Source organism: Myxocyprinus asiaticus, chromosome 15 (genome assembly GCF_019703515.2).
Source record: "Myxocyprinus asiaticus isolate MX2 ecotype Aquarium Trade chromosome 15, UBuf_Myxa_2, whole genome shotgun sequence".
Lineage (NCBI taxonomy): Eukaryota > Metazoa > Chordata > Actinopteri > Cypriniformes > Catostomidae > Myxocyprinus > Myxocyprinus asiaticus.
The window spans coordinates 10,810,426-10,834,644 of NC_059358.1; the positions used below are offsets into that span (position 1 = coordinate 10,810,426).

The 24,219-nt window shown below is 38.5% G+C and overlaps 1 protein-coding gene across 2 annotated transcripts; it reads right to left on the reverse strand.

The window, feature by feature from the left end:
* Nucleotides 1-4,824: 4,824 nt before the first annotated feature.
* Nucleotides 4,825-22,800, reverse strand: LOC127453490 (tumor protein p53-inducible nuclear protein 1-like). Of its 2 annotated transcripts, XM_051719896.1 has the most exons (4): nt 22,580-22,800; nt 17,363-17,687; nt 13,505-13,856; nt 4,825-7,274 (listed from the first exon to the last, which is right to left on the reverse strand). In XM_051719896.1, the coding sequence occupies exons 2-4, from the start codon at nt 17,484-17,486 to the stop codon at nt 7,022-7,024; spliced, it is 729 nt and encodes a 242-aa protein (XP_051575856.1). In that variant the 5' UTR covers nt 17,487-17,687; nt 22,580-22,800; the 3' UTR covers nt 4,825-7,021. The 2 variants fall into 2 exon arrangements, with proteins under 2 accessions (XP_051575856.1, XP_051575857.1); XM_051719897.1 differs by lacking the exon at nt 22,580-22,800 and having other exon boundaries at nt 17,363-17,980.
* Between the last annotated feature and the right edge of the window lie 1,419 nt (nt 22,801-24,219).

The window sequence follows — 24,219 nt, forward strand, 5'->3', positions numbered from 1 at the left end:
CCGCGCCAATTTACATGAAGCGGGAGAGTAAAGCTGCCCCCACAAATCCTCCATCTAAGACATGTTAAGAGCACATTAAAAAACCGATTTAACAGAAAATGCGGTCCAAGACACTTCTTAAGTGTGGTAATGACAGGCCGTGTTTTAACAAGATCAGTTATTTGCTCATTTTTAGAGTATTGTTTGCAAATACAAGTCCACCAATATTCAATTATCTAATCTGGCGCCTAGCAAAGCTGGCTAACTTTAAGCAGCATCTCACCCTCTGTGGTCTAAATTACGTATTTTTTGTACCTAATGCGACGCTTTTGGAAACATGACTCACTATTGTCCGCGTAAACAGAGAAATTTGACCAAAACAGAGACTTTATAAGGTCTTACAAGGAGCTTCGTCTCTAGTCGTGGCTGACTGGCTAAAAAGTGAACAAACTTTCATTTTAAAGCGACAAGCAACATGAAGCCGCAACATAGTTCCTGCTAAACAGGGTTGTTACAGAAATATGAAGCGGTCTAATTAAAATAAGAAATGTTAATATTGAAAAGAAGAGCCAGGTACGTGTGCTTACCGCAGTGATCAGTGTGAATGAATGAATGAATGGCGCCAAGCTATATAAAGTCCAGTTATCTTCGACCACTGCGCATGCGCGGCGCCCTTTTCAGCCCTCAAAAATAACCTAAAAAACAACACATTGAATTTTGCTTTTGTCTTCAAAAATATCAGAAAGCCTGGTGTGTAAAGTGCAAAAAGCAGCAGCGTACATTTAACAACGATTATGTTAACACTTTCAGAGTAGCACATTGAAATGGCTGTGATCTTTTGGCTCGCGCTTTGCCGCGTTGAACTTTGGTTTAAATATTTAAAAAAAGAGCGCTTTCCTGTTTTCCCGGTTAAACGAATCCGGGGCTTGAGGACTTAATGTACCATATGCGAGTACATTTATAGGATAAATATTGCATTTATAAGGAGTTTTTTACTCTTTAGGAGACGATTCCTAGTTTGACAGCCTCCAATAGGCGGGGCTTTAAATCCCTCTGGCCAATCATGGTTATTCAAGGAGAAACAACGTGCTCTTGTAAACAAACCCGTGAGAGGAGAGATCACCAATTCTGCAAAGCTTGTGTCATCGTTTTAAATAAGCATTAAAACAAGAAATATGCAAAGCAAAATGAAGTAATGTATTTGTATTTTACTTTTTATTATTCTAATAATAGTTATTATTATAAAACACACTATACAACTTTGATTTGGAAATGATAAAAAATATGGGATGCCATAAGAATGAGGATAGTATACACTGTCCAAAAACATATTCATATTTGAGGAAAAATGTGATTGACATGAAAGAGGCGCGAACGCTGGGGCCGGTTGCACCAGCTATACGTAAGTTACATCTTAGCCTAGCTATGGCGTAAATGGGCATTAAGTCGCAATTTACGCACTACTAAATATATGAGCGTTGCACCATTAATCTTAGTTAGAACGTATCCCTACGTGTAAACTATTTACCGAAGCCTCCGACCAGGAGTAGCGATTGGAATAAAGAAGCAGACTCATTTAATGACATCAACGAGCTCATGTTTTGTGTGACAGGCTTCAGTCCTTTCGACATATATGATGATGTTGACATTTACACTCGTTTACATTTACGGGAGAAAACTTTGTGTAAAAATGTACTTCTTCAGCATGAAACCGATCTAAGGGTGCACTTTCCTGTGTACGCCGCCCGGTGTAAAGTTTCAACATATACAAAATATATACAATATTTAGGGTGACCATACGTCCTCTTTTTCCCGGTCATGTACTCTTTTTCGGACCTTAAAAAAAGCGTCCGGTCGGGATTTCTAAATTTGCGAAAATGTCTGGGATTCGACTTTAGTTGCATTATGATGTGCATCTGGTGTAATACTTCACTGTGTGCGCGCGCATATTGCATCGCTTTAACCCCTCTTTGTAAGTCCCGCCTTCTCGCACACCAATTGGTCAATTATAAGAGGCTTGCAGCAACTGTTGGCCAAATTCCTGCCTGTCAATCTCTCCGCGAACTCGCGAAGCGCTGTTGTGTTCGGCATCAAACAGTTGCTTGACAGCAGCAGCAAATGACAGCTGAGTGGAAACAATGCCCAAACGAAAGTGCAAATTTACAGAAGATTTGCACAAATAATTCCCATGCTTTCGTCCAGGTCGAGATCTGTGGGAAGCAGAATGTATGACATGTAACAGTGATGGGCAGATCGATACTAAAGTATCGATACTTCCGATACTGATGTGATATCAAGAATATCTATCCTCACATAAAAATATATATTCTGAATTTTTTTTTTTTTTTTTTTTTTTTTTTTTTACAAATGATCTTATTATTTAGATTACATGAATATTAATGCATCTCATAAGCTTCGAAGCAGAAAAAAAAAGAATTATATGAGTGAATTGTTGTATAGCACCGGAACTATTTTTTCTTCCGCTCATCTTGACGCAAAGAAATGCTAAAATACACCAGGGTCCGGTTGCACCAGCTGTGCGTAAGTTCAGACTTAGCCTAGTTGTGGCGTAAATGGGCACTAAGTCACAATTTACGCACTACTAAATATTTGAGCGTTGCACCATCCAACTTAGGTAGGACGTAACCCTACGTATAAACTAAATATTTACGGAAGCCTCTGACCAGGAGTAACTGATGGAATAAAAAAGCAGACTGATATTTTATGACATCAATGAGCTCATGTTTTGCGTGACAGGCATCAATCATTTCGACATACATTATGATGTTGACATTTAGCTCTTCAGCATGAAACCGATCTAACGGAGCAGTTTTCAGGGTGCGTCGCCCGGTGTCAAGATTCAACACATTCAATATATATATATATATAAGATATTAAAATGAATAAATGTCTATTTTTCCAGCCTGTTGTATTAGTATTTATTTATCACCCCTCATTTATTTTAGATACAGTTCCTATATATTGTTATTTACACAGGGCAAATATGCTATTTATCAAATCTACTTTTATTACGTATTGTATTTTAATGGGGATATAATTTATTACAGCTGACAGTTATGTGAGCAAACAAGGTTTGAACATCAACTGTAGCGAGATAAACTGAAATTCACGGCTTTTTAACACTTCTGTGTACAAATTTGAAGGCTGCTAATTGGATAAATACAGGTAAACGTCATATTATGCGACTGGAGGAACTACTAGTTAAGTCTTGCCTTAAGAACAGGTGGTGCAACTGAATTAAGCACTGACTTAGTTACAAACTAACTAGTAGTTACTAAGCCTTTAGTGTGAACTTTAGTTCCAACTTACCTGAGAACTTATGCACAGCTGGTGCAACCCTACCCTGGTGGTGGCATAGTGACTCGCCTCAATCCGGGTGGCAGAGGACAATCTCAGTTGCCTCCACATCCATGTCTGAGACAGTCAATCCACACATCTTATCACATGGCTTGTTGAGCGCCTTACCACAGAGACATAGCGCGTGAGGAAGCTTCATGCTATTCTCTGCGGTATCCGCGCACAACTCACCACACGCCCAGCGAGAACCACATTATAGCCACCAGGAGGAGGCTACCCCATGTGACTCTACCCTCCCTAGCATCTAGGCCAATTTCATTGTTTAGGAGACCTGGCTGGAGTTACTCAGCATGCCCTGGATTCAAACTTATGACTCCATGTGTGGTAGCCAGTGTCTTTACTCGCTGAGCTACCCAGGCCCCCTTTTTAGCATTTTAACTGTTATATTATTTTAATTATTTTAATATTTCTTTTTTTAAATAAATGTTAAGTCATCTTAAGGCCCCCTTGGTAGTGTGCTGAGGCCCCCTAGTGGGTCCCGGCCCCCTGGTTGAGAACCATTGTTCTAGATGATTCCTGAGCTTCCGAGATGGGAGTCGTCGTAAACTTTCAACATGGCGGAGAAGAGAACGGTTTCTGTAGTGAACGATAGGTTTTATTCATTTTTCTAAATACAGCTAATTGTTAGCGCTTGCCATTTTGGTCAAATTCATTTATGTATCTCAGCAACCATTCTACTATGCATGTTTTACATTTTTACACCGTGAAAATAGCTTGTATTTGACCAAAATTGTGATATATGGTGTCAGAATAAAAGTTTCTCAAGAAATATGTATGAATGAATCTGGCGTCGTCCATGTTTCCTGTTCTTTCCGACAACAAAGCACATGAACACGGCGTACTTGTAATTACCACTTCCAATAGCAAATGAAGGCAGCATAAAGTCAGGCTAGTACAACACATCCAGGACGTGTTGACCGTGAAACTGTAAAATGTAAATAAACCTCTCCTTGATGCAGTATTATATATTTCTCCTATATGAAAAGATCTTCAATATGTTGTTTTTGTGCATAAACAGCTTCCTAAATATCATATTAAAATTCCATATTTAATAGATTAATTCACTAAGGACAAAAACCAAACAAAACCACTATAACCCAATATAGCCTAACCCCAGTCTGCATTGGTGCATTGAGGAAAAGGACAAGGAGGGCACAATCAAATGCATACAGTTACAAATCTACATTATCAAGGCTAATACCCACACTGGTTCAATGATTAATAGGCTTTAACTAATCATGGCTCGGGATTCTTGAGAGATTATGTGGGTTGTGTTACATGTTGGTATGGGTTTCTGAAATGCTCCTGAGTGGAAGTCTTTCAGTATAATGTGGTTAAGTGATTAAATCACAGAATAAATTACACATATGATGCCAGAACAAGCAAAGTCCTGCCAGTCTAGTGTCTATAAGATCCACATTACACTTCTGATCTTACTATATACTTCAAGACCGCAAAACACATTAGTTTGTATTAAACATTTATTGAGAAGAGAGAGTATACATACTAACAAATAGTTGGTTTCAAGACATATGAAAGGACAATTTATTTGCAAATTATACTACTCATATAAAACAGTTTGTGTATGACATGTATCCAAAAACACATCCATTCAAGATAAAGATAAATAAACATAATGCTAAAATAATGCTAAAACCCTACACTTTTGGCAAAGTGCTGTATTATTCCAGTAAAAAAAAGAAAAAAAGAAAAAAAAGAATTCAACCAAAGCAGTTTAAATCTAAGCAATGCCACAGAAAAATATACTTCACACATTAAACACAGAAAACATTTGCTACATTTGTGTAAAAAGTTGACAGAGCAAGTGGCTCACAGAGACAAGTTAATCCCCTGTGCATAGTAAGTTACATTTGTTTGTGTCCCTTTGGACAAATTTCAAGTTCTTCACGGATGCATTGTCATACTGTTCACCTGGAAGGCACATGATCCCCAAATGCAATTCAAGTCTAAATGAAATCCCTGTTATGAATACCAAATATCAGGTGTCTACTGACATAAGGAAAAGGGGCCCCTCCAGTATAACTCATGGAAAATGAAGAGATTCTTACATTCCATTCCCTTCGTCCACAGAGAAAATATCAGAAAATGCAACATACTGTTCAAGACAGACTTCAGCAAGCAAAAGAAGAGAAGGACTGATAACCCTTAGGGGCAGTACAGTCATTGAAAGAAATTTTGCATGTCCTCATACCTTTCATACCAAGGTACATATAACACACTGCTTGTGTTGACTGAGTTTTCCTTGAGTTGCTCATATGTATTCTGCTGAATGTCAGAGTTTCTGAACTCAGTTGCATTCATTAAGGGGAGACATTTACCTTGGCAGTGTCACCGGAAATTTACAACACCAGGTCATGCATGATAAAGGAATAGAAAATAAGAAACATAACCTACAAAGAAAGTTTGTTGCTACTTTAAATATTTCATTCAGCAAATACAACTTGTAACTTGTCAAAAAAAAAAAAAAAAAAAAAAACATGATAAAGGCATATAACAAAAAATCACTACACTGAGAATTTTTTTTTAAATTCTGAATTAAAATGCTAACAGTTTCACTCTGTCTTCAAAGGTTTTAACAGTCAATTAAGATACATTTTGTTTTCACAGTCTTTGGACGAGCAAGTGTTTCGCTTCCATTCAAAATTGTTAGACACAAGTTTTGTTAAAGATTTACAAGAATTACAAGTATTTCCACAAGGTAACATACACATAACAAAGTTAGAGGTTCTCCAGTATTCACAGAGACAATTTATCTTCTGCAATTAATCTGCATTCTCGCAAGAGCAAAGGTGAACAATGATGACCCTGAGACATGTACTGCAGATATAGAGCAAGCATGAAAAATAACATTACAACACTTGATTTTTTGTTTGTTTGTTTGTTTCTTTTTCACCTGTTGGAAAACTATCACTACACAGTCATACATCAAATGTCACTAAAATAGGGGGGAAAAAACCGTTGCTTACATACATATCTATGCAGATAACATACACTCGTATCAACTTCATACTGATATGTAATATATTCAATATTGTTTTCTTTTGAAAATATTTTGGAAGTTTTTTTTTTTTTTTTTAAATATATATTTACATATTTTGAAACCTACTATAGAAACAAAGCTTTTAGTTATAATAAACCTAGTATACCTTACAATTGTTTTTTTGTTTTTTTAAGAGAAAAAAAAAAAAGGAAAAAAGCATCTGAACTACAGAATCACAGGCAGGTTCCTTTCTAACCAGAAAAGTGCTGCAGATGATATAGTCACTGACGTGATTGAACTCAGTATGGCTTTAAAGAAATGCACTGTGTCTCTAAAGCAGCGAAAAGAACTTAAAAGGCAACAAATGTGTCAAGCTGCCAATATGTGCTACGGAACACACCAGAGCACTGCTTAGGAAAGTGCATTTGACGGCAGACAAACACTTGGTAACTGAACACAATTCAACCCTCATGACACATAACATAAAACAGAACGTCATGCAGACACATTCAAGTTGAGCGGAACCTGCCGTGAAGTAAAGTGACCTATGGCATTGATTCTAAAGGACTCCAATCCTTCTGGTGAAACGACTAATTCTCCCAGCGTGGAGGTGGAGAGGGAGCTGCGTGTGGGATAGGATGGGGGAGTGCAATGGGGGCTGCCTCAGTAGTTATACTGTCTCTGTCCCGGCTGCTGAATGTAGCCTCCGGTGGCTTTGGCCTGTCTGGCTCCGCCATCGCGCAGCAGGTTGAGGCGACGGAGGGCATTGCGGGACAGTTGCTGACGCTCCACATGGTCACGGATGCGCTGGGCCAGTCGGCCATTCTTAGTCTGCTCCAAGAAGCCTGCGTGGGCAGCGACGATGGTGGCTGCATAGCAGCCAGAGGGGTGACTCGGCCTGCGCTGAACTTCAGATCTGAAAAGCCATACAGAACAGAAAATGTCAATCACTACTCAACAATAATTCTCTTGTAAAGGCAGAACATACAGTTGAAGTCAGAAGTTTACATACACCTTAGCCAAATACATTTAAACTCAGTTTTTCACAATTCCTGACATTTAATCATAGAAAACATTCACTGTCTTAGGTCAGTTAGGATCACTACTTTATTTTAAGGATGTAAAATGCCAGAATAATAGTAGAGAGAGTGGGTCAGAAGTTTACATACACTTTGTTAGAATTTGGTAGCATTGCCTTCAAATTTAACTTGGGTCAAACGTTTTGGGTAGCCTTCCACAATCTTCTCACAGTAATTTACTGGAATTTTGGCCCATTCCTCAAGACAGAACTGGTGTAACCGAGTCAAGTTTGTAGGCCTCCTTGCTCGCACACGCTTTTTCAGTTCTGCCCACAAATTTTCTATTGGATTGAGGTCAGGGCTTTGTGATGGCCACTTCAATAACTTGACTTTGTTGTCCTTAAGCCATTTTGCCACAACTTTGGAGGTATGTTTGGGGTCATTATCCATTTAGAAGACCCATTTTTGACCAAGCTTTAACTTTCTGACTGGTGTCTTGAGATGTTGCTTGAAATTCCACATAATTTTCCTCCCTCTTGATGCCATCTATTTTGTGAATTGCACCAGTCCCTCCTGCAGCAAAGCACCCCCACAACATGATGCTGCCACCCCCATTCTTCACGGTTGGGATGGTGTTCTTCAGCTTGCAAGCCTCACTCTTTTTCCTCCAAACATAACAATGGTCATTATGGTTCAATTTTTGTTTCATTAGACCAGAGGACATTTCTCCAAAATGTAAGATCTTTGTCCCCATGTGCACTTGCAAACTGTAGTCTGGCTTTTTTATGGCGATTTTGGAGCAGTGGCTTATTCCTTGCTGAGCAGCCTTTCAGGTTATGATGATATAGGACTCCTTTTTACTCGGGATATAGATACTTGTCTAGCTGTTTCCTCCAGCATCTTCATAAGGTACTTTGCTGTTGTTCTGGGAATGATTTGCACTTTTCTCACCAAACTATGTTCATCTCTTGGAGACAGAATGCATCTCCTTCCTGAGCAGTATGATGCCTGTGTGGTCCAATGGACTATTGTTTGTATAGATGAACGTGGTACCTTCAGGCATTTGGAAATTGCTCCCAAGGATGAACCAGACTTGTGGAGGTCCACAATTTTTTTTTCTGAGGTCTTGGCTGATTTCTTTTGATTTTCCCATGATGTCAAGCAGAGAAGCACTTTGAAGGTAGGCCTTAAAATACATCCACAGGCACATCTCCAATTCAGTACACCTCCTATCAGAAGCTAAATGGCTAATTGGCTAAATACTTTAAATCATTTTCTGGAATTTTCCAAGCTGCTTCATGGCACAGTTAACTTAGTGTATGTAAACTTCTGACCCACTGGAATTGTGATATAGTCAGGGTTGGGGAGTAACGGAATACATGTAACTGGATTACGTATTTAAAATACAAAATATTAGTAACTGTATTCCAATACAGTTACAATTTAAATCATTGGTAATTAGAATACAGTCACATTCAAAAAGTATTTTGATTACTGAAGAGATTACTTTGCATTTTATTGTCAATTGTTTCATTTAATATTTAGTCCTTTCAGATGTAAAACATTTATCCATATAAATGATGTAATCCAAAGTGCATTTGAACAGTGGTGAAACACTTTCTTATGATGTGTTACATTCATACGAGCAGACAGAGAAGTAAGTTTGAAGTAAGTTTGGAGCAGAAGAAATATAAATAAACCAATGTCAGCTTTACGCTAAGCTAAAATGCTATTTCTAGTCATTTTACATGCACATTTTACCAGGCAAGATCATATTTTTTTATCAAGAAAATTCACGTTGGATCATAATTTCTTTTTTTCAAGTAAGACCTTTGATATTAGGGCAAAAATCGTATTCTTGATAATATAGCATTGTTTTCCTGCAAAAATATCTAAAAATCCTTAAAACAAATCAATCTGATTTATCTTGTTTTAGAAACAACACTGCATAAGATATTTAGGTTTTTCAGAGAATGTATTTTTAACATGTGTATTTTGTCTTACCATACTGGCAGAGTTTTTATAGTCAAAACAAGTGAAAAATCTACCAGTGCTGAAGAAGTAATCTAAATGTATTTAGATGACATTACTGACCTTGAGTAATCTAACGGAATATGTTACAAATTACATTTTACAGCATGAATTCTGTAATCTGTAGTGAAATACATTTCAAAAGTAACGCTCCCAACCCTGGATATAGTCAATTAAAAGTGAAACTGTCTGTAAACAATTGTTGGAAAAATTACTTGTGTCATGCACAAAGTAGATGTCCTAAACAACTTGCCGAAACTTTAGTTTGCTAATATTAAAAATTTGTTTTAATGACTTCAAATGTAATGTAATATATGTACATTTCTGACTTCAACTGTAATTAACTGTTCATGTTTGTAAGATGTATAAGAGGAGTCCAAATATGCATGCTTCCCTAATATATAGTATGCCAAAATCATTATGACAATGCCCACATTCCCAGATGAAGTATGTCTGAGAACCTAATCATACTACTCACCTGCATACTTAAAGATGGGGAGAATTGTGTCCTTCATTGAATGCATTATATACTTTGACAGTACACGATTTCGGACACAGCTATTTAGTCCCTGCATCTGAAATCACGTACCGTCAGACAGTGGCGGGGTGTGCATTTAAAGTCTAGACCTTCAATGTGATTCATGCCATTAAGAAAACACAGTTTCACAATGAATAAGACACCGTATGCCATTGGGCATCATACATTATGTCACAGCTAACTAATAATACAAATGGACATTTTAAAAACACGTCCACGCATGAAAGCCAGAACTTGAAACGACACTTAATGCTCAAGCAAGCCTAATTTTAACTGCAGCATGACTGTTTTGTGAAATGAACATCTCCCGAACAGACCAAGGAGGTCTATAATATCTGTAAAAATCTATCTAATAACATTTGCAATTTAAATGTTGCTTGCAATAAATTTAGTTTCGTCGGCTACACATTATGCTGCGTTCTATTCAAGTTGGTTGTGGGATATTCCTACTTGATTTCTCCGACCATAAAAGCATTCCATTCCCCGATATTCATTAGCTTAGCAGGGGTTTGACTCTCATTAGAGATGTCTCCTAGCAACCCAACTGATAAACAATGCTGCAGTGCTAGCATTTGTGCTTCAGGTGTACGATTAACAAAAGAGATTATAATTTACCATGTTTTATACACCTGTTTCTACAGGCATTTATTAAACAAGCTTTAATATCATGTAATGTGGAAACGAACTCATTTATCGATATTACTTAATAAAGTGAATGTTTATCACTTACTTTGTATATCTCCTTGATTGTCGACATGTTTGTGTGACATAATGCCCCTGCATCTCGGCGAAATCGGAGTTTAGAATTTCTGCACGAGTATACAAGTTGTAATTCTGACTTCAAGATGCATTTCATTTCACTTTTCGTAGTAGGAAGTTGTAAAATCCGACTTTCCGAGCTGAATGGAACGCAGGACTACTTTTCAAAACTTGATCCGACGCTGAATGCTCAAGCAGCCTAATTTACGCTTAGAAAACTCCTGATGTTGCTATAACAATGCAAAAAGCACTTACCAATTTGCTTTTAGTGAGAAACAGCACTCCTTTCCTGTTCAATTAATCAATCGCACAATCATGCAGAACATCTCAGGTTTTTAAATCCATAAGGATCTCTTTCTCAACTGCAATACCAGCAGTGATGACAGTTGACTCCTCAGCAAGATCTCGCGCTTTTCGCTCTTGAAATAGGTACATCACTTAAAGCGTGATTGCGTCACTCAAGGCCAGCTAGAAGGCCTCAACTGGGACATATAATAAAGATCACACCCCCCAAGAACAAATAAATCAATCTGATTGGCTGATGAATCTGACAATATGACTTTAGTTGCTCATTCATTTGCACCGTTGAGGGATTCTGTGGAAATTCTGAAGGCCTGAGGGGGTGGAGCTCAAACTCACGCGCTGCTTCCGGCATGTGATTTGTGAAACAGTTGTCACACTTTGCTTGTAAGAATCAAGGAATAAATTCTGACTGGATAAACTTTTCGTTTTTCTCTATTTGTTTGTAGATTAATTAAGAGTGGAAAGTGATTAAAAATACATAGGCAAAAAGGTGATTGAGTATGAAAGGATGAAATTTTTTTTATTTATTTGGCATGTTAGGCCAGCAAAGAAGGCTTTGCTGGCCCTGAGAAATCAACACTGCCGTCAGAGTATGCACTGTACATGCTGAAGTACGCACTTCTTGACCGGTAAAACAGTACGTTCTTTAGGTATGCATGCAATTAATATGAATAGATTTCAGGCATACTTCTTCCGGTGATGTGGGTATTGACCCTTGACCGGAATTTGACATAATAAAAACAACTACTGTACGAAAACAATCTACTCTGGTTTCAGAATTGGAAATTGTAGGTTATCTGGGTATTTCTCACTTACTGCTTCATGAATACTGAGGATTCAGTAATACTACTACATTGGACTTTTTTTGCCATACTTTATATTAGGCAAGTATGGAAAATTGGATTCAGCAAGTAACTTTTTTTTTATTTTTTATAAAGTAACTGCACTTTGTTTTCATTTTGTTTATACTGCATCATTATTTATTATGCCATCTTGCAAAGGAAAAACACAGTAACTACAGTATACATTTAGCCAAAACTGAGTTAAAGGGAAAGTTCACCCAAAAATGAAAATTCTGTCATCATTAACACCCCCATGCCATCCCAGATGTAAATGACTTTCTTTCTTCAGCAGCATACAAACAAACATTTTTAGAAGAATATTTCAGCTCTGTAGGTCCATACAATGCAAGTGGTGTGGGTGCCAACATTTTTAAGCTCCAAAATGCACATAACCAAAAACAAAAGAAGAAGAATGTAAACGTGGAAGTGGAGAGTGATAGTAAAAAAGGAGTTGCAGTAAATATTGAACTGTTTCTCACCCACACCTATCATCATGCTTCAGAAGACATTGATTTAACCACTGGAGTCTTATGTACTACTTTTATGCTGCCTTGATGTGCTTTTGGAGCTTAAAAATTTTGGCACCCATTTACTTGCATTGTATGGACCTAAAGAGCTGAAATATTCTTCTAAAAGTTATACACATCTGAGATGGTATGAAGGTGAGTAAATGATAAGAGAATTTCATTTTTGGGTGATCTATCTCTTTAAGACCAGGATTTGGCCTCATAGACAATGATCTGTCCTGTCACATACATGTTTGGCTTGACTATGCTCAAATTCAGAGAAAATGGAATGAGACTATTTTAAAATCCACAATGGGCAAACAAAACAATTTATTTCTATTTTGGTGTTTACAGGGTGAGTTTTGGCTTTGCTGGGCAGCATACAATGGTGATTTGTTGTCTAATGATATGGAATCCCTGAAATTTAAACCTCTTCACACAATGCAACATCATGATACATTGAGTTAAAACCATCAGAATCTTATTGTTATTACAGTATTGTAGTAGTAACCCTTCCAAACTCCAAACATTGAGCTTGTACATAGAAGAAATTCAGTAAGAGCTTTAAAAGTGCATGGGCAAATAAACAACATAGGGGCAACATATCCAGTTGTTTATCCCAGCTGTTCCAAATAACAGCTTCAATTTCCTCATCAATCACGAGTCTCAAATTGTCACGGTGTGTGAAGTGGTTCACTTGCAGGGATTCCCACCATTCAACAACTGAAGAAACTAATGAGTCATAAAACAAAAGAAACAGAGCTGCTTTAACCAAACTCTGCCAGATATTCTACAATGAACTGAACAAATATTAGCTAAATAAAACATATCAAGGGGTGGTTTATTGAACTCTAAAATTAAAGCGATAGTTTACCCAAAATAAAAATACAATTCTTTCTTTCTTCCATGGAACAAAAGAGTAGATGTTAGGCAGAATGTCTCAATCATCATTCACTTTCATTGTATGAAAAAAAGATTCATTGAAAGAGAATAGTGACTGAGGCTGTCAGTCCCAAACAATCTGCCTTCTCCTTTGGTGTTCCACAGAAAAAAGAAAATCATATGGGTTTGGAAAAACAGGAGGGTGAGTAAAAAATGACAAAATGTTCATTTTGGTGAATTATCTCTTTAGGGGAATCAGTATTTACCTTAAAATTGATGACTCACGGGTGCCGTCCTTAGCAGGCCGTTGAAGGGGGCTGTGAACGGTGTACACAGACATGCTGGGGTGCTCGATCAGTAGGTTCTCCAGAGGACTGGTCTCCAGCAGAACTGGCGCTCTGCCCCCAGCCATGAAACACGGTGGAGGGGTGATAAACCAGCTCTCTTCCAGCCCATATGTTGCCTCCAGACACAGGAAGCTGTTGTCCTCGCCGTCAATGTCCGCCGCGGAGTCCAGAGATGAGCAGGAGGAGCAGCGCACAGGAGAGTCCAGGGGAGCGACATCATCAGAGCACACAGCCACCAAATCATCTCCACATGCACTGGAGCAGGCCTTCGCTACAGGGACAGAGAGAAGACAGGACGGTTACTACAGTTTGATAATACTGCGAGCAAATAATCATTACAATTTCCTATAATAGTCAAGAATAATTAGTTGTGTTTTCTAAGGCAAGCAGCACTATTACAATTGCTCATTCTTAGGTTTAGGGATTCGAGCAAACAGCTAACCCTAAGTATTAAGCTTCTGTGTGTGACTCGTTCCACACTGTTTGTTTTACAGACATGAATGGTGCCTAAAATCATGCAGCTTATTGAGGTTTATTGCTTATTGCTATCACTTTTCTAAGCAATTTTTGCAGAAGATAAAAGGTGTGGAAAACTGAAACATAGGCAGGTGAAGAGTCATTCAAATTCAAGAGGAAAGACACAACTGATTAGACGAATCAGTAATATTCAGCAGGAAAGCGCTACAGGGTTGTTCGGAGAAACTAGAGCCCATTTCTAACTCTACACCTTAATCAAACACTAACCAATCAGGAGTGCTTTCTTGAAAATATGATTGACTATTCCCCTTCCATCCTTTTTTTGAAATCTGCAACCTGAGCCATAAGAACCTGAATATCATAAAGACTACTGTATGGGGTGGGCTTTTTGACTTTTGCCTCTAAGAAACCACCTAGCAACCACCCTGAACACCACAGCAACCACAATACCATATAGCAATGCACTAAAAACCACCCACAATACTTTTATGTGGCAGTGAGTTTTACACAGGTAAGCACCACTAACATTTTCTAAAGAAAATGTACAAATCTAGTTAAACCAACATAGAATTAACAGAAGAATTGTTTGATAGGCAAAATAATATGAAGTTGAATAAAAGAGAACTGTAATTATTCAAAATCACCCCTGGTTGATACTAAAAACATCTGAACACAGAATGAACTGAAGAATCGATACCTTCGATCAATAAACCATGTGAAGTTGTATAAAAGGGAAAATAATTAATTGAAAGTATTACTGGTTCTATTAAAAATGAGTCATGCTCCCAGACAAACCTAAAGAGTAAATATTTTTGTCCACGGTTCATATTTATTTGGACTCTTCGTGGCTCTTGGCAGCTAACCAAGAGGTGTAAACAGCTGGCTTTTTGGACAGAACCCCACAGTGCTATGCATTCTCCCCTGCCTCTATGGTGCAGTGTGATTGAACAATCCCTCACTCCCTTACCTTGAATTAAGCAAGCATGAACAATGCAGGAGCCTCTAATTACATGCCGTTCATGTGAAGAATGCTACTTACAGTAAAAATAATGTGACAATAGCTGTATATCTACACTAAATACAATACAGGACTGATTAGTCACTAAACAAGTCCCACACCCATAGCACTGATGTTATACACCGAACATCCATTGTACAGTGCCACACCCTGTTTATCTGCAGTTTCGTATGCTACTGCCAAATGACATGCAACTTTTTCTCAACTCAGCTGGTTAAGAAGGCTCTTAACCCTCTTAGAGGCACTCTCCAATGTCCTTGTGAAGTCAGTTAACCTCTAATCCTCTCACCATCTTGGGCAACAACCACTGTTGTATTATGTTGGATATTTCTGTCAAGCTAAAATACATAACAAGAGAAGTGTCTCTCCACTCCCCTGTTGTCCACCTCAGCCTTCAGGCAACGATTAATGTTTGTAATTGCTCCATGTTCAAGGCCTTCCCGTGCTATGTGTATTTAACTGTAACTCAGTCTGTCCTGTTTTTACTGCAGACCCTACCGCAAACACTTTTGTCTGGCAAGCTAAAAGCTGCGTTGCCCATGCACTATCAGGGCTTCACTTATCAGAGGTGAACTGGGCCAACCAGATTCCCTTGCACCTGAAATATTCACACACATACACAATATGAGAAGGGGCTGTACAGGCAGCAAGGCCTCTATTTGGGCAGGAAGCATACGAAGGCATCTAATAAGGGCATTGCTTCTGTGCCAAGTGTTACTGAATCAACCTGGTGTCTGAAATATGGCTCCAGCAGACCATGTCAACTGAATCAGATGAGGTTAGCTAGGGTCATTTCAGACATAATACGTCTTTTGCAGGCACAGACTGAACCTGTTGAGGATTTCTTACACTGATTGTGGGGCAAAATTTAAAGAATTCTGTGGAATGGTTTTAAAATGGTAAAAATGTGTTGAACAAAGCTGAGACTACTACACTCTTATCGGTAGCTGAAACCATAATCAAATTAGAATGTGCGAAATCAGCCAAAATATTTATTAAATGAACAAGGCCTGGGGAATATGTAGAATTTTGTGAATTACTTTCCAATTCTGCAGAATTCTGTTCTGGGGGTGTGTCATTAGATAAAATGCTTATTAGGTCAGTTACCCTGATACAGACTAAGGGGCCATTCCCATGGGGTGCGTTGAAAAACAGCTAGATACAGTGCAGAGGCTACTTTTAAAAGTTTGCTATCTTTTAACTTGACACACTGTCTTAAAACAAAGAATTCGTGGTGCGAGACACTGAAGAAATAAAGACATTCATCTAGTGAAAGTTTATTGTGTAAATGTAACCAACAATTTAAAAAAAGTGCAGATGAATACAAGAATGAGTCCTGTGTGAAAAGCCCCTAAGCCTGTTCATTGATCGCAGTATGTGTTTCATCTAGGCTTTATCTGCATGTAAGGAGCAACCCTGACATAGACTGAGATCCATATTTCAGTTCACTGATCAAAGATATTATGTCTGCCCTGCAAAGGCAAACTGTAGCAACTCTACATTTTTTTCAAAATTGAGTTATGAACCGAATCGGGTCTCTTAGACTACGATCTGGCCTGTGACTGATGGTTTTATATATAAAAAAATAGTCCGGATTCAATACAAATTAAGCTCAATCAACAGCATTTTGGGCATAATGCTGATCACCTCAAAAAAATAAAAAATAAATAAATAAATAAATACATTAAAAAAAACATTTGTGTCCTTCCTTCATAAAAAAAAAAAAAAAAAGAAAAGAAAAAGCATAAATCACAATTTAATTAAGGCACTTACAATGAAGGGGATTGGGGCCAGTCCATAAACTACACACAGTTTCAAACGTATGCCCATAAAACGTAAACATTATACATGTTACAATGATTTTTGTGTGATAAAATCACTTTCTAATTGTATCTGTTGAAAGTTCTATCCAACATTTTGCATTTTGGATTACAGGGTTTCGTTGTCATAACAACAAAGTTGTAATATTGGATATACCTGTAACTTTGCACAGATAAGGTAACTACGCGATTTTATCACACTAAAATCATGTTAACATGTATAATGTTTACGTCTAATGGGCTGAATTTTACATCAGTGTGTATTTAAGCATTTATGGACTGACCCCATTAACTTCCATTGTAAGTGCCTTACTGTAACTGCAATTTTTTTTAGTAAACAAAGGGTGAATTTATTTATTTATTTTGTGGCAATCAACATTATGCCACAAATGCTGTTGATTGAGCTTAACCACACTAAGATTCAGAGAAACGGAATGTGAAAATTTGATCATCCATATTCACCTAGATAATCAACCAGGATCCATTCATCTTCCTCCTCCTTCTCGTTGAAGTCTGGATCTGCAGGGCATCCACTGCCCTCCTCCAGGGAGTCTCCAAACAAGATGCTGGTGAACCTCTGGAACATGATGGTGTCCCGGGCAGAGGTGTGAGGCTGGACAGTCCTGCTGGCAGTGGGCGAGAGCCAGGCTCTTTGGTCATCAGCTGCGAGAGCCGCTCACTGAGATCTTGGTAAAGGTGCTGAGGTGCATTAGTCACTCCTTCTCAGCTGAGGAACACCTGATGAAGTTCAGCCATAGCTCTTTTTGATTGTGCAAACACAAAGGCCCTGGAGGACACAAGAGAAGAACACTTAATCAGTGCATGAGACTTAAACAAAGGAACAATCACCTAATTTTATCCAATACCCTTGTAGACAGACGCTCACTTTTACCCCAAAATGTAAACCACGTTGTTTAATGAAATGATACATTACACAGACAAAGGAAGCAGCCTCCATGTACAGAACATAATTTCTTCATGTACAGAACACAAATATTTCCTGGTCATGAGCGTCTCATGTTCTGTTGTGATCAGCCTTACAGTGCATCCAGAAAGTATTCACAGCGCTTCACTTTTTCCACATTGTGTTATGTTACAGCCTTATTCCAAAATGGATTAAATTCATTATTTTCCTCAAAATTCTACAAACAATACCCCATAATGACAACGTGAAAGAAGTTTGTTTGAAATCTTCGCAAATTTATTAAAAATACAAAACGAAAAAAAATCACATGTACATAAGTATTCACAGCCTTTGCCATGACACTCAAAATTGAGCTCAGGTGCATTCTGTTTCCACTGATCATCCTTGAGATGTTTCTACAACTTGATTGGAGTCCACCTGTGGTAAATTCAGTTGATTGGACATGATTTGGAAAGGCACACACCTGTCTATATAAGGTCCCACAGTTAACAGTGCATGTCAGAGCACAAACCAAGCCATGAAGTCCAAGGAATTGTCTGTAGACCTCCGAGACAGGATTGTATCGAGGCACAGATCTGGGGAAGGGTACAGAAAACTTTCTGCAGCATTGAAGGTCCCAATGAGCACAGTGGCCTCCATCATCTGTAAATGGAAGAAGTTTGGAACCACCAGGACTCTTCCTAGAGCTGGCCGCCCAGCCAAACTGAGCGATCAGGGGAGAAGGGCCTTAGTCAGGGAGGTGACCAAGAACCCGATGGTCACTCTGACAGAGCTCCAGCATTTCTCTGTGGAGAGAGGAGAACCTTCCAGAAGAACAACCATCTCTGCAGCACTCCACCAATCAGGCCTGTATGGTAGAGTGGCCAGACGGAAGCCACTCCTCAGTAAAAGGCACATGACAGCCCGCCTGGAGTTTGCCAAAAGGCACCTGAAGGACTCTCAGACCATGAGAAACAAAGATGGAACTCTTTGGCCTGAATGGCAAGCATCATGTCTGGAGGAAACCAGGCACCGCTCATCACAAATACCACCAGGCACCGCTCATCACTGTAGGGATGGCCAATACCATCCCTACAGTGAAGCATGGTGGTGGCAGCATCATGCTGTGGGGATGTTTTTCAGCGGCAGGAACTGGGAGACTAGTCAGGATCGAGGGAAAGATGAATGCAGCAATGTACAGAGACATCCTTGATGAAAACCTGCTCCAGAGCGCTCTGGACCTCAGACTGGGGCGAGGGTTCATCTTCCAACAGGACAACGACCCTAAGCACACAGCCAAGATTACAAAGGATTGGCTCCTGGACAACTCTGTGAATGTCCTTGAGTGGCCCAGCCAGAGCCCAGACTTGAACCCGATTGAACATCTCTGGAGAGATCTGAAAATGGCTGTGCACCAACGCTCCCCATCCAACCTGATGGAGCTTGAGAGGTCCTGCAAAGAAGAATGTGAGAAACTGCCCAAAAATAGGTGTGCCAAGCTTGTAGCATCATACTCAAAAAGACTTGAGGCTGTAATTGGTCCCAAAGGTGCTTCAACAAAGTATTGAGCAAAGGCTGTGAATACTTATGTGCATGTGATTTTTTTTTTTCTTCTTTTTAATACATTTGCAAAGATTTCAAACAAACTTCTTTCACGTTGTCATCATGAGGTATTGTTTGTAGAAGTTTGAGGAAAATAATGAATTTAATCCATTTTGGAATAAGGCTGTAACATAACAAAATGTGGAAAAAGTGAAGCACTGTGAATACTTTCCAGATGCACTGTAAATTACAGGTGCATGCTCATAAAAGACAGACGGATATTCATGAGAACAGATCGGCCACAACAAAGCAATGTGAAGTGCCTTGGTTGTTACCTGTCCTCTTCAGACGAATCTTATTCCTATGAAAACTGATCTATGCACAGATACACCCTGCCTCGTTCAGGAGTATGACTAATGAGGGTACCCTTCTCCGCTGTTTTGCTTGTGACAACAAAGAAAGACAGCTGTAAAGTGAAGGACTACAAGCTGTTCTTCACCCCTGTGCATCACTGAGACAAGGCAACCAATTCATACTCCCTTCCACCTGCTCATATTGTCATAGCAGAGTGCTTTGTTTGACTGTTAAGGGGGTGGGGTCACATCCGTACAGTAAGTATCCCTTTAGAACCCCAAAAAGAGGATTATCTGCACACACACACACATTTACCAACATTTTAGCAGATGCTCTCAAAATAAATTATGTAAGATGCAAACAACAAATCTGCATTTAATCAAAATCTCTATGCAATCCATGCATTGTATTGGTGAGTGGTACACAGATCTAAAAACAAGGCAGAATTGGCCTGGTGTGTACAGAACATACAGTGCATTGCAGGAAATCCATTTTCATGGCATTGATACTATGCATCGAACAAGGCATACAATTGAAAGAAAAATGCAAATACAAAATGCACATTAGGCCGCACTAGATATGTAAGTGTATGACACAGCAATGGATGCATCGAGAAAATAATAACAGAATTAAAGCTGAAAATATTGGACTTGTTCACACTTTCACACTATTTGAATGGGTTATTACGTAACATCAGCCTATAGAGGGAGTGACGTAGTCTGTGTACAGTGACGCCTTCAAAAGGCCCAACAACATATTTCAATGTTTATTGGCATATATTATGGTGAACTGTATGTCTATAATGGCTGAATACGTTCAGAACAACATTTTATGAGGAAGTATGGAGAAAAACAGTATGAAAGCTGACTTAAATGGAATGCAGCAAAACAACACACCACATTAACATACACATAGCTACATCTGCACAGTAAACATGACAAGTAATACTCATAAAAACAGGAACACCCCTTATAGACCTTATTCAGAGTATCCCATATTTAAATTAATTATTTTGACAGATATAAAAACAAAGCTATGAGGAAAAAGTAGTCTTAATGGGTTATACTGTTGTTTACATTGGTGTTGAACATTCAGCTGACAAACCTGTTCCAAAGATTTTCAGTAGATAAAAATAAAATGAATAATAATAATAAAAACTAATGAGAAAACATGAGTTGTAAAAATGTTATGTTATCTAGGAGCTTTCTACAGTGCATACCATTAAAGAGACTGTACTTCTATCCAGGGCCGTAACCGCAATATACTATGAGGGGGACAAGCCCCCTCCAATAATCAGATATGGCAACCCCCCCCCCCCCATTGATATCCTTGTTGCTGTTCTGCTGCAGTCCATTATGCATTGCCATCTAGTAGTCATTAAGTTGTTGCAGGAATAACATAAAGGTTTAAAAAAAAAAGTAAAATTTTTAGCGTGCTCAGTAGTCTACCACCACTCGTCAATGTCATTTGAGATAGCCAATCAAATCAATGAAGGCGGGAGTCGCGGGACTCAAGTTTCAGAAGCTAAGCGGAAACCTCATGGATTATTCCAGCAGCGCACATCAGCAAGCAGTTCAGATTAAGAGTGTTTGTGTCATGTAAAATGAAAGTATCTAACTAAACATGCAAAATTTGACCACTGTTTTAGGATTAAAATGTTGTACCAACCGAAAGTAAACTATTCACCATTTGGCAGAATTTGCCGTTTTAAATTGAAAATATGTCATGTACAGTACATGATTCAGATGTCATTCATAATTGTGAATGTGAAAACATTAACGGAGTAGTTTTCAGCATGTCAGGCTTAACATAAAGCACGAATGTGTGTACATTGTAAATCAGAATCAGAATGAGATTTATTGCCAAGTATGCTTACACATACAATGAATTTGTATTGGTGACAGGAGCTTCCAGTACACAACAATACAAAAACAGCAAAAATACTTTTAAAAAATAATAAAAAATAGATAAATATTGAAAAGAAAAAAGTATATATAGAATACACAATAGACATACATATACATATATATATATATATATAGCACAAAAAAGGAAGAAAAGATGACTGAAACTGGCAAATTGCTAGCAATGCAGACACAGTGTTTGTCTTGTACTGTGTGAACTTAAAAAAAATAAAAACATCTTTTAAAAACAAAAAATTATCCAATTGTGGTCGCATTTAAAAAAAAAAAAATTCACATTTAAAAGCCTTTATTCAGAAAATAATAATTTTATCGCCTTTACTATTTTAAAGGACCGAATACCATTATATTTGTGACCTCAACACCCGCGACTTAGATTAATTTAGATTAGTAACAGATTCAACACAGTGAGACAAAGTAATAGCACATTAATTGCACAACACAGCAGCTGTAATCCATTCTGAGCAACATATGCACAGTTTTGTGTATAATTACACAGGTGCGAAAATATTTTAAATCTGTATTTGGACAGTCAAGCCATATATGATGTTTTCTTGACCCGCACCCAAAGAGACTGGACTGGGGAGGATGGATGAGTGTAACCCTACACCGACCGACAGGGCGGACTGCAAACGCTCAACTGGCACTGCTGAACAAAGCTTAATCCGTAAAATCCAAACATGCTCACATTGCAGAATCAAACAATGAACACATATCACATCGCTTGCAGACTCTGATGAGTTGTGCATACAATAGCCTAATTTCACGAAAGACGCCTTTGAATGCATATTTTTATTCTTGCTTTTAAAAATGAAACTTTTGACCACAAATTCACTTTTGAGTGCACGCAGCAGCTCTGTGTATTTCTCATAACTTTGCTGAGACGTTGCAGAAACGTTTTCATAACGTATCAAAACAAAGTGTCCGTCGATGAACAACAAAGAGCGTTTAACTCACCTGCGGTAAAAAAAAAAAATGTAAACAGGAAGAGGGTAGACGACTTCAAAACAAAAAAAGATCACTTCAAGTGTTTGAGGTAGATTACTTGTCGTATGAAATACAAAAATATATTAATATAATTCTTCTCGGAAGAAATTACAAGTTTGTGGACCCTTTAGTTCGGAGTTTCGCAGTCAGTTCTTTTTCGTTTCTTCTCCGAGGTCTCAACTGCTCCCTTTGTTATTGTTGTGGAAAATAAACAGCTGATCAGGCGTGACGTCACTGAGGACGGCCCATGGGAGGGGCTTACTATGACGTTCTCGGCCAATGAAATGCTGCGTCTGAAAGTGACTGACTGTCACCAACGCACGTGACCTCATCCCGGGAAAGGCAAGACCGGGCAGAGCACTCCATGATAATAATGGCTGTACTGTACAAATTTTTTCAAAAATTGCTAGTGTGAACTTATTTTATTTTCCATTTTTGATGGTTACATTGGTTCAATAAAGGTTAAGCAAAAACAAGGCAAGCATTTGATAATGTCCAGCTCCCACCCTGTTTTGGGCAAACTATTAAAACACTCAACATATTTGTTAATCATTAACTTACGGAAGATAACATTATAAAACCATCTACTGTGCAGAACTGTATTTACTTAGCATAACTTTGAAATATGTATGGATTTTTTTTTTTTTTTAATCTAAGTTCATCTTTAACCAGACAGTGCTGCAAGGTTTTGATGGCTCTTAAAACTAAATATGAGCAGCATACTGTGTAAGATAATGTACAGTTGGCCGGTCATTATCACAAAAATAAAGCCCATACAGGGTGATCAGGACCCCAATGCAAAGTGGAAAACAAAGTACATTTATGTACTTGTAACGGTAGCCAGGTAGACAGCTGTGCAGTGTGTAAACCTTACTCCCCTCGCCTCAAGAGGCGCACTAGCTAGACGCTATGCTAGAGGCTGTAGCCTTTAAGGCCGAAACATACTTCACGCAAGTCTGCAAATGCAGATGCGAGCGCTTGGCCAACGCATGGCCAACACGTGGTCCCTTTGTACATACATTACGTGCGCTCTTGCGTTGCTCTGGCGGTTACAAACCTCAGACCACAAGAGGGCAATAGATTTTTTAGGCGTGACCACGAAACCAGTGCTGCATCCAAAACCAGGAAAATGCTGCCTTCGGAGGCTGTATATGGAGGCAGGATGAAAATAAGGTGCTTTTCAAATGATTATTTGTTAATCATTAACTTACGGAAGATAACATTATAAAACTGTCTACTGTACAGAACTGTATTTACTTAGCATAACTTCGAAATATGTATGGATTTAAAAAAAATTTTTTTTAATCTAAGTTCATCTTTAACCAGACAGTGCTACAAGGTTTTGATGGCTCTTAAAACTAAATATGAGCAGCATACTGTGTAAGATAATGTACAGTTGGCCGGTCATTATCACAAAAATAAAGCCCATACAGGGTGATCAGGACCCCAATGCAAAGTGGAAAACAAAGTACATTTATGTACTTGTAACGGTAGCCAGGTAGATAGCTGTGCAGTGTGTAAACCTAACTCCCCTCGCCTCAAGAGGCGCACTAGCTAGACGCTATGCTAGAGGCTGTAGTCTTTAAGGCCGAAACATACTTCATGCAAGT